This window comes from Falco cherrug, chromosome 7 (genome assembly GCF_023634085.1).
Source record: "Falco cherrug isolate bFalChe1 chromosome 7, bFalChe1.pri, whole genome shotgun sequence".
Classification (NCBI taxonomy): Eukaryota; Metazoa; Chordata; class Aves; order Falconiformes; family Falconidae; genus Falco; species Falco cherrug.
The window spans coordinates 50,709,445-50,724,479 of record NC_073703.1 but is presented as its reverse complement, the minus strand read 5'-3'; the positions used below and the strand labels follow the sequence as shown (position 1 = coordinate 50,724,479).

At 46.0% G+C, this 15,035-nt stretch overlaps 1 protein-coding gene across 2 annotated transcripts in view; it reads left to right on the top strand.

Annotated features, from left to right (window-relative positions):
* RGS6 (regulator of G protein signaling 6) overlaps window positions 1-15,035 on the top strand; it is a 284,113-nt gene that overhangs the window by 245,454 nt on the left and 23,624 nt on the right. For both annotated transcript variants that reach the window (XM_055716872.1, XM_055716873.1), the window contains exon 16: window positions 8,627-8,716. In XM_055716872.1, coding sequence (XP_055572847.1) covers window positions 8,627-8,716 — 90 coding nt within the window. The remainder of the gene's footprint in view (window positions 1-8,626; window positions 8,717-15,035) is intronic.

Here is a 15,035-nt window from a genome sequence, read left to right as displayed (position 1 = left end):
CTGACACTGTTCTGTTTCTCCCAAGTAGGGAGTGAAAGTGCTTGCAAGTGCATCCCTTTCTACTCAAGAAACCAGGACTCCAGGAGTCCACTCCTCATGGACGATGGGTAAATGTTCTTGCAGATGACTCAGTTCCACACCTACCAAACCCATGTGCTGCAGGAACACTCTGGTCTTTACTTTTCCTAGGGGTTTGTTATCTCTTCAAGTATTCACCCTTCTTATTTGAAAAATAAAAATAAAAAAACCCCTGGGGAGATTTATCAATGCTACATTTCGCATCTCCCCTTCTCAGCCCACAGCAGTTAGGAATGTTGTGTGCTGTCATGATGGGGTTCGTTGGCAAACAGTTGTAAGATTACAATAAGCATTTGTAGCATGGACTCCAAGAGCTTGAGCTCAATCACTTAAAGGCAATCCAAGGTGATACAGCAGCACATACCTTACAGCCAAAATGCTGATGAAGCATGGAAGGCTATTTATGTATCCAGCACATATTCTGTAGATAGACATCAAAGCAGGGCTGGTGGTCCCTATCTCAGCATAGCCACATTTACTCAGAAGCTATATGCTTTGTCCTATGGGATGCAGACTGCCCCAGTACAACAGAATTTCCTTTCTGCTGTGTAGGGATTCTGCGTGTTCCTCTCCATGGTACAACTCAGGTTTTTGGCAGGATTGTCTCCAGAGAAAACAGAAAGAAGAAGCTGCGGAGAGCCCTGCAAGTGTCAGGGTGTTGACCAAAAATTTAAGTAGTTAAATATCATAGCTATACCACAACATCTATCAGAGTGAAAACCCCCATCTTCATTGCTGCAACTCCTAGATATTGTATTGTTTGGAAAAAAGATGCCAGTCTCCCAAATGCTACATGAGGTTGTCCCCTCCTCCCAGTAAAAACCTGTTCACTTTGGCTTTTTGCCAGTAGCCAGGATTTGGCCCATATTGAAAGAATCAGCCTCTTAGCCATGATCGTTGTTCTCAAAACCTAAAGCTGCTCATATGGCGTTAGACTCCCGGCAGCCCACTCTTGTCTCCCAGGATAGCCCTTGCTATATTTAGGACTAAATCCTCCTGCAGTACCAGGCTGACCCCTTAACAGCACACCGCTCCACAACCCTTCACCTCTGTAGTCCTCCACACTCCACCTGCCGTGGGCCCCCTGGCAGGTCTGCCTTCCCATTTCTGTATTTGAAAGTATGAAGCAAACTAGTTGTCTCATCAATTTACAGAGAAGCCAAAGCTAAATTTATGTGTTACTTTTATCAATGCACTTTCCCACAAAAGATTTACATTGTGTTTCCAGCTATGTATCTACAGGGCTAAACAAAGGATTTCTGTGTATTACTCAAAACGAGTTCTCATTGCTTACAGTTATCCCTCCTGCTAAAGCTTTCTTACGTTCCTGTGCCTTCAGCTCGGTGTAATTTCATTTGTGGCCTGAAAAGAGGTTTTAAGTTGTTTTTTTTAGTTTAGCAGAGAGGTTAGTCTATATTACCGTATAATTATTCTTTTTTTTTTCCTTTGTAGCAAAAACAACTTGGTTGAGCGTGAAGAAAAAGCACCAGTTAAACTGTGGGTGTAAATTGTTGTGTCACCCAAAAAGATATTGCTCAGATTTTCCAGAGCAATTCATGCTCAGGCCAAGACCCTTATGTGCCATTAACCAACCTGAAACATTTCTTTTCTAAACTATAAATCAAGGAAAGCCTAGCAGTCCTGAAGCAGCTGGGGCAACCGTTTATCCCTCATCCTGCCAGACAGGAGTACTGTCATGTACCAGTAAGGCTTTGGGAAGAGGGTTCTCCCTGGTTAATGTATGCAGTCAGCTCAAAGCAGGCAGTACAACATTTTGGAGAAGAGTAAAATCTTAAATGCAGGGACCGGAATAAGCAGATCCAGAGGCATTCTTAGTGGGGATGTGGAGACATTAAGGGGAATTAGAATAAAATCCCTGTGTTTCCCTGCCCCCACCCCTACCCCCCTCGGTGTTTTCCCATCAGGTTCAGTCAGGGCAAGTGTGAAGGTCTTTTCTGCAGCTTTTTCACTGCTTGCCTCATCTCAACCGTGCCTGCTACCAACTACTTCAGCTTCCAGAGCTGATGCAGCATTTTTTCCTGCTTTCTCTAAAGTGCATTTCAGCATCATCAGTTAGACTGAATGGCAGTTGATCATAATTGCTCCTAAAAACTGTTGCATTCAGTTGGCACAAGTAACTGCTGAGGAGGAGTAGGTCTCTTTCCTTCCCATGGCTTTTAGGAAGATCCTGGTGGTGGTGTGGTAGGGGGTCCTGCTGGTCAGGCAGGATTCTGGAGGGTGGGCTGGGAGGAGTGTGACAGAGTGAATAGAATATGTCTCCAGCAGCCCCTGGGTAGCAGGTAGGTTTTACTGACTGCAGTATGTGTGCATGCTGGCACAGGGGTTGACCTCAGCTCCTCTGCCGCAGATGTCTGTGCAGAGTAGAGGTGCTGACAGAAAGGCATTAGTCTGCTGCCAAGTCTAATTGGAAGGTGCAGCAATTGCACACTGTGTGCTCAGAAAAGCATCTCCCTGATCATTCCTTCCCACATCCTCTTTGTTCTATAGAGACAGCTTTTCCAAAAGCAAACCCTGGGCAGGTCCTCAGCTGACATCTGCTACCATCCTTCCAGAAAAGGCCACAAGGCATTCACTGAGGCACTGCTCTGTCATGTGCAAATCTGCAGTAAATTCCCCCCCAGTGCCCAGCGTACAGGTAGAACAAACATTAACATTCATTGCAGTTTGCTGTTATTTATTTAGTTGTTTAATCTACTGCTTTACATTGCTTGTGGGCTTTTTCTCTAATGGATTCATTTGACGTTCTGCAAATCTCCCTTGCAGTTGGCCAGAGGGGTGGCTGCTGGTGTTCACACATTTGCAATGCAAAGGGGTCTCCAGATCAGCTCTGACTAGTCTAATACCAGGTGTTGGTGACGGGTGAAGAGGTGCTCCAAAACAACCCAAAAGGTGTAAGTGGGATAGCTACAGCAAGGAGGTTTCTGACCAATTTATGAAGGGCAGAGTGGATTCTTGGGGCTCAAGTGGATCTCAACAGCTATCTAGCCATAGTGTAAGCTCCCCAGAATGGGGAATGGAAATGGAAAATGGAAATGGAAAACTTGTTCTTGAAACAAGCGAAGAATTTGCATTTCCCCCCTATTTCCCCTTGTCATCTAAAGCTTACGGCTGTGTTTAGGCACAAACAGGGAAAATTTGCTGTCAGCAAGTTAAAAGTTAAGGTCTTTCTGGTGTTCAAAGGTCATAACGTTGTGCTTGGCCCTCACAGCCCCCCCAAAGTTTCAAGCCTGGCACAATATGTCACAGTGGGTAAGATACAAGTAGGATTAGAAATGGATGTTTAACTACCAATGTTCCTCTTGTCTCATATACACAATTCAGAGGAAAGAACCGAGATTTTCTGCTAAAAAGAAATATTCTCAACAGAGAACACAATTCCTGAGATCTACCAGGGTGTTTTGTGCAAGTCAGGTGTCATCATTTTTTTATCATTCAGGTTTTTCCCCACGTATTTCTCAAGTGTTCCCAAGGTCCTTCTTGGCTGCCACCTGTGCCCTCCTCAGGGTCACTGTGCTTTGACTGCAAGGGCAGAGAGAGAGACCTGAGATCACATTGCAGCACATTGATTTGAAGCAGGTGCAGCTCTGAGACAGTTTCTGCTATCTTAACCACCTCCCACAGTCCAATCTGGATTGCAAACTTCCTTTTTTCTTTTCCTCCCCCTTTCCCCTCTTGTCAAGAAAATTTACAGAGCTTGTCCTTCATCTCTTTCCAAAGATAGAGCTTCTGGAAGGAAAACAGCCAAGAGACACTGAACCTTATCAGGGTTTATTTCCCTGCACTTAAGCTGTCAGTTGTCAGGGGCGGGATTTCCTCTCGGTTTTGTGTGACTGTAGAAAATGATTTTTTTGTGATTTACCTGGCTGGCTCGATTGTTTTCTAATTCACAGAAGTGACAAGATTTTCCCCTTTAAAATTTACTGTTCTCCTTTATATCATGCAATGGTGATGATAAGTGGAATGGTTATGCTGTCTGAAGCATAGCTGTCATGACACAAGTCTAGGTGGTAGAGAGACGCACAATGAAGCTGGATAGCCCTCAGGACCACTGCGTAGTTCTTCCCACCATGGAGGAGATGTGATTCAGGTGCACAAAACACAAAAGGGGGCCTGCCTTTTTCTCAAGAAGAGATGCATGCAGACCCCATTGCCTCTGTTGCCTTGGTTGAGGATCTGGGGAACAACAGTTCTGGGGATGTTTGACAGCAAACCTACTTTGCTTGCAAGAGTCTTGTAAGGGAATTGTTTGCTTCCTGGAGATGAAACCCACTATAATTACAAAAGCAGGTTATTTTGTCACTCTCCATGATAGACTGACATTTCCAAATGTGCATCCATCCTCGCAGGGGAGCATCAGTACAGCCAGCACTCATCAACAGCACACTGTGTGAGGGACTAAGTGACCAGTCAGCTCAAAAAGCCAGTTCACCTGGGCTTGCTCGCACATGTCAAGTCACTGTCTCCATTCCCAGCTGCCACCACAGTGGCCTGAGATGGCAGCTTGGTGCTCAGAGATAGCTGGCAAGGCTGCAGGGGAGACCAGTGGGGTGCGTGATGCCTTTCAACCGCTGGCCAAATTTTGAAAGACTTTTTTTTTTTTTTTTCCTGCTTTAGAAATCTGGCTTTAGAAGCAGAATGCTACCTTGTTTAATGGTTTAATAGATCACTTGGGCAATTTTGCTAGGCGATTGCTTTAAATTTTTTGGTTTTGCAATGTAACTCTCTAAAGGATTGCTGTCTTAAGGCTAGAGCAGGGAGCTGGGAGTCTGAGCCTTACCTGGGAAGTGATACCCAGAAATGGCTGGGAGATGCCGCATTGGCTAGATGAAATGTTTCTCCTGCTGTTGTGCAGATGTGGCATAGGAACTTCCCATGGTACTTGCAAAGAAATGTCGCAGTGATAATTCTGGCCAGACAGTGCAAGAGGCTGTGATGTCCAGAGCTGCAGCTGCATTGTTAAAAATTACACAGGTAGTGTATTTGCTTTGTGTATTCAGGTAGCCATTAATAAGGAGCTTGTTACCCTGTAATAAACAACTTTACAAAATGCAGAGTTCTTTCAGCATAAGGATGGGAAGGCTCCAATTTCTTGCCAGCAGTGTCAGGTATGTCAGGGAGTGGTCATGTGTATAAAGTGCATCACTAGAGATGCTGGCTGCAGCTGGAGATTTCAGTCTTTTGTGAGGTTGTGCTTGCTGTCCACCATGTGATAGGAGGAACAAAAGCAGCCGCTGGGGAGAATAAGAAGTGAGAGACCAATGGGTTACAGTGATCCAAACTGAGTTAAAAATCTGTTATAGAGGGGGACAAAACGATTCACACAAGGTGCACAGAACAGTTAAATCTTTGCACATACCTCTGTTGATATGCTGCTCATTGCTCAGGCTTCTGCAGAAGAATGGGCTCAATTGCTAGACTTCTAGAAGGTTTGTATGTATTTATGAAATGAGTTGCTGCTAAACGCTAGCTGTAAGTTCTCCCTAGAAAGCTGCAGATTCTAGAAAGTATAGCAGAAAATAGCTTGGTGGTGAAGAACAGAGTAGGCTAAAGATCAAAACAAATGTCCTAGCCACTGGCATTTCCTGCCCTGCGGCTAGATTTGTTGTGTAACTGGGCTGAACACATACTGCAGCCACAATTTTAGCAGGAACCTTCATGGTGCAGTCTCAGCGGGGATTTTGGCTACAGCAATGTGAGCTGTCCTGTACTGTTGCAAATTGGAAGGCAGTCTTTGCTGACCTGAGCAACTGGCTCAGACTTCCAGTAGGTGCTTCAGAAATGCAGTGCTGTAAAATAAATGATCAATGTATCATTCGTGCCTCCAGTCCAGAGCTTCTTCAAAGCAAGCCCTTTGAATTCTTGCAATTAAGCAGTAAGGGGTGCTCCTGAAGCTATGCATGTCCCTCCCTTCCCCTATGCCCAGCCTTCTTTCTTCATTAGCATTCAAAGCCTAGGAATAGTTATTCTCTGATTATATCTTTGGTGAACAGCTGAAAGGTAGTGGTGTTGCTGTTCAGTGATTCCAAGATATGAAAAGCAGAGAAAGTGCTTCATACCAATCAGCTAACCGCAGTGGCAGGTGGGCTGTGGGTGTGCAATAGCCCTGTTTTTCAGGGAAAGGCTTCAGTTAAGAAGTCGGCTTGTGGTTTATTTAATCTCAGGATCGAAGTAATTTTTCCTCCTTCCCACAGGCAGATATTGAGTTTATACTGTTTTAAGGTCAAAAACATGAAGTCGTCTTGACACAAGCAAGAATGATAGCTGTGGCTGGCATGCCAATGGATTGTGTGGCCAGCCTGGTGTGTTCTCCTTTGCCTACAAACAGTTCATGTCATCTGTCTGCATGGCAATTAATGTTATTTCCCCAAAATGTTATTGTTTTTCAGAGCATACCCAGTTGTCTGACCACAGGTAAAGAAACCATTTGGAGTCCAGAGACAGTAAAAAAAAAAAGAAACATATGTCTATCAAAATGTTAATCAAAATACCCGTCACCCACCACCTTACCTCAGCCCCACAGCACCTTCCTGCCCACCTCAGCACCCCCTCCCACCAGCACCCTGCTGTACTGGGTGCTGCGAGGGAGGACCAACAAGAGGAGGGGTGCTCTGGAGACCTTTACTGTTGATGGGCTACAGACTGGTTGTCCCACTTACTCATCAATCTCCTCATGGTCCTGGAAGAAGAAGGAAAAGGACTTTTAGGTATATAGTTGGGTGGGGGTTTTTTTCCCCAGGTAATTACGAAGAACTCATTAGGAGGACATGGAGTCTCCTTGAGAAACCTTAAGAGGTAACAGTACAGGTGAACTGGTTGCAATGTGCTTGGGTTTAAATCAACTGAATCCCAAGTTTCTCTAGCTGAAGTACTTGAGAGAAAGCTGATGTTGAAAATCCTTACTCACACCAAGGAAACAGAAACTTTTTCATGGCCATATCCATGATGTGCCATTGTTTTCCCTTTTCTTGTCTTAGTGCGTACTTGGCTCCTTCTGTCCTGAATAAACAGAACAAATGTCCCACAGCTGAAAGTAAAATCTCATGGCAGTGCTGTAGGTGAGAGTATGAAGCTGTGCCCTCCCTTGTTTTTTTTCTGCAGCAAGGAAGGGTGACAGTTGCTAAATGGCTTTATATGAGCATTTCTATTGCAAAATCTTGTGCTATCCTTCAGATAGGTAGTGCTACACAAATAAGGATTGGTCAGGTTTAAAAGCAAGTATGGAAATTGATCAGTAAAAATTGTTCTACACCAGGCTGTAGCTCAAAGGATACATTTATGCTGTGTGGTAGGAAAACCAGTGGCAGTTATGCCCCTCTTAGGACTACACCGAATAGTGCAAGAAAGCTGAATTAAGCAGTTCTTCTGCATATAGACAGGTCATCACTAATTACCCGTGATGGTGAAGATAAGGGAATTCTGCTTGGCTTGTTAACACTGTGAAATAAGCTATGCGACTTCAGTCTGGTTTGGCTCGTCTGAAGTTTCATGTGCAATGGCTTTAGGGCAGGAAAGAGTATTTCACGTTGTATAAATCAGTATAGATAAAATTTCTCATTAACTCTATAAAAGTGCTTCCTTGGACAAAGTCTAAGAGAAATGTCCAGGATGCCTGTTTTTCTCTTAAGTCCCTTTAGTGTGTTCTCAGTCTTTATTTGGTCAAAGTGTTTTGATTTGATTTTCTTGGTGTTTGGGATAATATCTATTACAAATCCAGGGATAATTAGAATAAGAGCTGACTCTGTTCAGGGATTCTCAGCAGGAAAGTCAAACTAAGCAAGGAAGCTGGAAAGTGGTAGGCATTAAGTTCTGCTGCAATGAAACACCACTTTTTAAGTTCGAAGATGAACGTAGTAAGTGCTCTCAGAACAAACTGGTAACAGACTTGCTAGGAGAAAAAAAGACCCTATAGGAGGGACTCATCTGGCATGACTTTATACATGCAGTGTAGCCATCCACATCAGAGCTAGTCACAAACCTTCCTGCATAGTCACCAGAGGCAGAGGCTTTTTCAGGATGTTAACAGGTTGGCTTGCTTTAAGTATGTGTTATAAGTGGAGATGAAACCTGTCCAAGTATGTGTTCCATTCCATGAACAGCGTGGGAGTGCTGGGTGATAGCTCAAGTATCTGCGAGTAGTAAAATGGAACCTAATCTGTGGGACAATTTCTGCTGTTTATTTTTTCCTTCTTGAGACATCCCAGTAGTTTCAGCCTGGCTAGACACCCGCTTATAATCTGGGAACTTCAGAATCTTTACAGGGTAACACTGATTACTGAATAATGTGTGCCAGCCTTTGGGGTGAGGGCCACCTCTTTGGTTTGTGTTCACACAGCCCCAGGCACAGCAGGGTCCTGCCCCAGGATGGACCTCTTGTACACTACCACAATACAGATAATCAATAATAGCAGACTTAATTAGAACTTTGATCAGTCACTCTTCCTTCTAATTCACTGTGTTTTAAATCCCTGTGATGTCTAAATGAGGTTTGATAACAATTCTCTGTCTCTCATTTCCTCCCATCCCACAGGAGCACATTTACAAGCTGATGAAGAGTGACAGCTATGCGCGCTTCCTCCGTTCCAATGCTTACCAGGACTTATTGCTGGCGAAGAAGAAGGTATCTGTTGGAAAGGACATGCTTGCATCGCTTAGCACCTCTTGATTCTCGCCTGCTGCTTGCTGCTAGTGTGAAAATTAAAATATTATTTCCTTTCCCCCCCTTTATTTAAGAAAGGAATGAGCACTTCTGTTTTCTTCACTGGGGGCACATGGTATGGCATCTGTATGCACAGCCTCAGCCTGAGTTTTGGGGAAAACATGGTGACTCAAGGTAAAAATAATATGGAAAAATGACTTGCACAGCTGTCTTCAAAACTCAGTGCAGGCAATTAAAATTGTATTGCCTCTTCCTTATGACAAATATGGTGTCTGGTATGAGAAACAGAACTCATCAATCTATTCATTACTGGTGCAAGTTTCACCCATTCCGGTTTTTACCTCCCTGGCCTCACCATGTGATCTTCCCTCTGGATGCCTTACCTATGGAACTCTCCCTGCAGTGATTCCCATGCTCTTTTTCTCCCTTTCCCTTGCTTTTGGCTCCCCAGAGATGTTTCCTTTTCCTTGGAGACAAGAAATAATTGCAACCTATGCAGTAATCAAGAATTCCAGCCACATTATCTCACAGGAGAACTGGGTTTGAGCTCTTAGCCTTTTTAGTACCTGCATGTGCTCTGCCAGCACCATGTTCCTGCCAGGAACCCCCAGTTCAGGGTAGCGAAGGAGTGGTTACGTAAAGTTAACAGCGGCTCCTGTCCAAGCGTCCCTTCTTTCTGAGGGGGCTGGGAGGTAAGCTACTGATCTGTGCATTTGTGGCTGTGTTCAGCTGCTTGCTGCACCTTCTGACTTATTCCCATAGGTCTATGTGTCTGTGTGCATGTGCATGCATGTACACGTGTAAGTGTCCCACTTACATTTGGCTTCCAGGGCTGTGCATAAACTGACTCCTGACTCCTGCAGCCTGAGCGTGTGGTTTCCCATCACCATCTTCCCTGCTGTTTTTCTGCTGCATTCTCTGTGTGTTGCCAAATTACATTGCATCGGCACAATACAATGAAATCCCACTAGTATTTTTGTCCTTATTGTTACTGTGTGCCCTAAGAGCACACATATGGTGACAAAAGGAGACAAACCCCTCTGTCTGCTGTGCCCGGGACTACTGGCAGGTGGATTAGGGGAAGGTAATGGAGGGGCAGCAGTCAGCCTTACATTTCAAAACGTCTGGTTTTAGACAACATAAACCAGTGCTGCTTAGATTTGGAAAGGTTAGATCTGACTTGGAGTTATGAGGCTGTGGGGAAAGAAAGAGGTAAAAGGCAAAGTCTTCTGATCATATAAAGCATAAAATGCTGTGCCACCTTCCTATCCCTATCAGCTTATGGTTCCATCTGCCCCCAAGTCTTCACTGAACACCTGAGGGTCTATGTGCTTAAAAGCGGGAGAGTTTTCTCCTCCCAGCTGAGCCTATTCAAACCAGAGGTGGTTTTTTTCTTTTTGCAGTCCTTGTTTGCTGTCAAGCCCTGGATGTGTCAGCATGACATCCTCATCCCCCTGCAAATGCTGGAAGAGCGGGTTTTGGTGTCATGTTAACACAGCCCTGAAAGTAAGAATCAAGTTTCTTTCAGAAAGAGCTGTGGGTGCACAAGTGAGCATAGCAAGGCACAAAAAAGTCAGGAGTGTTCACCAGCTTCACACGATGTGGGAGTGGAGTTGATGTTTCTCCAGAATCTGTAAAGCTCTTTGCAATCATGTTGCGTTGTGTCGGGCAAGTGAATATTTCAGAAACAATGTAGGTACAGAGATGCTGACAGAAAGAACATGAAGTTTCTGTACACCAAGCTACATGGTAAACCTTTAGTACCTTTGGTGCAGCTTTGAGAGGCATCCCTTTAAAATTCCTCTAAATAGCTGGAAAGCAGAGAGAAGGAAAAGAGAAAACCAGTGGCATATCAGAGCTACGTGGATGGAGGATTTGGTTTAGAGCCTGCATACAAGTCCTGGATTCACCGATGTGAGTAGAAATTCACTGCAGTTGTTTTAAGATTTGATGAGTACCTATGTCTGAGGCATAAGTATGTCTTGCCCCCAAAGACATTATCCTAATGTGGCTGGTATACCACACCAATATGACGTAGCCTTACTTTTATTACTGAAAATAAGTTCTGTCAGAAGCACAGCACAATGGACTTGAGCTAAAAGAGTTGCTTGCACAAAGTACATTAACGTTTCAATGGCTTCACATTCACACATGAATATTTTGTGGATAAGTTTACGTCATTTGGGATCTTTTGCCGTCCAGCACTGTGCTGTGGCAAGCTGAGAGGGCAGGAAAAAGGGAAGGGTTGACTGTGTGGCTAGAGTACAAGACTGGGAGCCACAAGATCCGTGTGCTTCCCCTGGTTCCCCCACTTTCCTGTGTGACCTAGGGGAAAAGAAGGTTCAGCTTTGCCTGTCTCGTATCCTCTTCTCTGTTGAATGTGAATAACAATAGTGACCTGCTATTATATAACAGTGGAGAGGTGGCAAGGCTTGATTAGTGCCTCAAAACACGCTTGACATTTTTGAGATTTGTAAGATATTGTAAGTTTGGAGAGTTACATTTTTTCCACACCATACAATAACCACAGATGTGGGAGCTTCCCCTCCCTGCTCTGGGAGTGCAGTAATGGAGGGGAGGGAGAAGTTATGGGTCAGGACGGAGATGCAATGACAGAATTATGTGGGGGACCAGGGAGGATAAAAGGAACATATTGTTCACACCACTAACTGATGCAAGACAGTTGAACATAGGCTGCATACAGACCAGGCATACATACTTTGTTAATCCATTTTAGATTTTTTTTCTCAGTTCTTCCCAGTGTCATTATTACAAATAACCGCAGTCATATTGGCCTCAATCCTGCAGATTCATGGTGCTCAGCAGGGAACATGAGGTTGGCCTCCAGCAAGGGTGTGATTGGAAGCAGTGAGCTGCAGAGGGAGAAAGCTGGGTGTAGCTCCCTGCCTCTCACAAAGTCCTCCTCCCCTGCCAGGCTGGAGAAGAGGAGGGATGAGGGTCAGAGCCCTGTCCTCAGGAGGAATGGCTGCACACCCAGCCCGATCTGAGCTCTGTGCCTCCATGCCCAGCTTTCCCCCTGCAGCAGGTAGAAGTTACAGGGCTGCTGAAAGCGGGCAGCTCAGCAGTGAAGGGCTGGATGGTGCTGAGATCCCCACCCAGCTCACTGTATTTTATTTGTCTATCTGTGCAACACACCGTACTTGTGCTGTGCAGTCAAGTGTCAACCTGCTTCTGTTTCTGCTGATAGACACATTCTGGCAGGTAATCACCACTGCCCACCCCCAGCCCTCTTCCACGGTAGCCAAAATGGTGGCTGGAGGTTCTTAGGTGGCAGTGACCCTCATGTTAGAATGAGTGCCATGACAAACCTCCTTGCTTGAGGCAAGAAGGCAGTTGGGCTGGGTGACTTAGCTGCAGAGCAGGGGTTTATTCCCTGGAGAAAGAGCAGCATAGATTAGTTAGTGCGCCATGGAAAGGGGTGGGGGTGCACAGGAGCTTTGTTAACGGTGAAGCAGCAGCCAGACATGTGCTCTGCTAGTTATTTTTGAGGAGAAGGGAGAGAAAGAAACAGGAAAGACCTCAACGCACTTTCCATTACTCCCCATCAAGGTGAAACGATGACGTTGGTGGGCATCTCCATGTTAGCTGAAGTGGCAGCCGAGCTGTCATGGCGCCAGCATTCATGTCAGCCTGGCACAGGGTGGCTTCGCACCGTCCAGCCCTGCCTTCAGGCAGGGAAGCATCCCAGAAAGGCAGCCACAGCTGCAGTGCAGACAGGCTGCAAAGCCACAGGAGTGAGTCCCATCACACCAGGCGAAGAGCAGATTCGTATTTGCTTGGTTTAAAGCATCGTTTTCCTCTCCAGCTGGTTCAGAGAAGGGTGAGTCTCTGTGGTCCTGTGCAAAAGGACACAAATCAGATGCAAAATACTCTTACAGCCATGTGGTAGCACTCTGCATGCCCTTTGCTTTCTCACTTTGGACAGGTGTACGTGACTGCCTGAGAAGCCTGGGATGTGCTCTTGGACTTTTCCCGAGCCAGGGTCTGGGAAGTGATCATCCTTTGTTTTCCTCTGACACTATTCCCTCTGGAACACATGTTTTTCACCAAGTTAAAGTTCAAAAAACCCCACCCCAAGCCCCAAAGTCTCATACCGAAAAAAGATTCAGTAGCCAACAAAATGAATCCTGGGATGAGGAGAAGGAGAGAGGGAGAGATTTTTTCAGGCCTGCAGTTCAGAAGACCAAACTTTTGGATGTATTTTCCTATTTCTTTCAGATCCCTGGCAGAAAGTGTCAGCAAGGCAATGGCTAGGAGCTTCATGCCACGAGGGACAGACTTCATTTTCAGCATGCACCTTTTGCAGCATTGCTTTTATCCAGACCTTCTGTTCTAACTGCTTTATATTGCCCAGGAAGATTCCTCCTGCAGATTCTGTCCCTGTCTCAGTCCCACCAGGGCACACATAACTGGTTTGCTTCAGTGGCAGGACTTGGCTTGAACATTGTAAAGATGCTGAGCAATTTCCTCATAATTATTATTAATAATCAGTGTCAGCTGGTTTTCATAAGTTTATTCTACTCACACTGCTCTAGGCCAGCAGAATCTACACAAAGGAGCTTAAAATTTGGATGGCTGGCTAAATAATTAATCATGAAAATAAGAAAGATTTGGAGGAGAGAGTCAATAATTAGTGAATGACTCCTAAGTGGCGAGATCTATTTTTTTGCACCTACCCGGGCTGAGAGGTTTTAATCTCCACTGGGGGTAGTTGTTTCATACTTTATCCAAATGCACATGTCCTTTGACATTAGCTGGTAGGGTTTGTTCATGTATTTACTGGCAAAGATGCCCTTTTTTACACATAGGAGGACTGCCTGACCTGGCATGCACATGTGTTTCTCTGGCTTTGCCCTTTGCGCTCAGTGTGTTTGTGCAGATGCTGCTGTGATGCTGCAGCAGGCATGGCTCTGGGGTCCACAGCCTTCTCAGACAGTCCCTGCACAGGGCCCTGGGACTGTTCACAGGACTGAGAAGGGTCTGACTCAGTTTCTTCTTTTTTTCCCCCCACTTTCTTATTTTAAAATTTCCTTCCTCTGCTGTGCAAGGCAGCCCCCACACCTCCGCGCCACGCTGGAGGGATGCAGGCAGGTGGTTGCTTCTGCAGCAGGCTGCCAGCCACACGGTCTGTAGGCAAGCAGGCAGGAGGAGCAGGAGCCGAGCAGCCAACACCCACGCCCACTGGCATTAAAACTGCTCAAGCCGGCTCATCACTCCACAGCCAGCCTGCCTCAGCTGCTTTTTATTTTACTAGAAAATGTCATGCTTTGACTCAGAGCTGGATGCTATGGTGATGAGCTTTCCACACAACCAGCTGGTACCAGCCTGCTGTCCCCCTGCCAAATGTGCAGGGTTGCTGCAGCCTGTGCTTGCAGGGCACTTCTGTGAGACACCGTCAGTGCTCTCCTGCTTGCTTCCCCACACATGTCTTCAGCCATTGTAGGGGAACAGCCTTGTGTGTGGCTCCCTGTGTAACCAGAGCTCTCGGCACGCCAACAAAGTGCTCATCATCTTTAGAGACCACCATCCTGCCTTACTGCTGGGTAGGAAGCAGCATCACCTTGCTGGTAGCAAAACCAGACACTGAATTTTGATGGCCAGTGCAGGGCCACAGTGTGGCCTGTTTTCAGCTGCTCACTCTCATTTTCCTTGAGTGCACACCAAACTTGAAAATGCAGTTGGGCCAGATGCTGATTTTCCAGCCCGCAGCGCTGCGATGCTGCAGACTCCAAGTGCCTTGCTCCCCTAGGGAGCCTTGCAGAACACTGTCTTTTGTCTAGGTATTTCTTCTCGTGGGTGGAATTGTGCCTTTAATTTGGCTGCCAGTAGGTATTGCTGCTGCTGCAGGAGACCAGCATGGAGACCCAATGCCCAACTGTGCACTGCTGCCCTCAGTGCCACTGGCCATGATGCGTTCAACCAAGATGGCAGGGCTTCAGCCTCCTTCTGTCACCTCTGCTACCTTGGGGTGTGGGGGTGCCTCCGAGGCTCCTTCAAGGAGGGGATCTGTGATGCTCTGACCACTTACACTGCTGTTACACTCAGCAGAAGAGTGAGGCTGACATTTCTTTTCCCTTTACTCTCACATACAGGGAGAGGCAACTAACCCATGAGTAAATACTCCTTTGGGGAACATTGGAGTGGGTATGTTCTCGCCTCCCGACCAGCCGGGAAGCCTGCTTTGTTGCTTGGTACACGCTGAGGCCTTGGCTCCATCCTCAGTGTTGGCTAAACCAATGTGCCTCTAGCTTTCACTTTT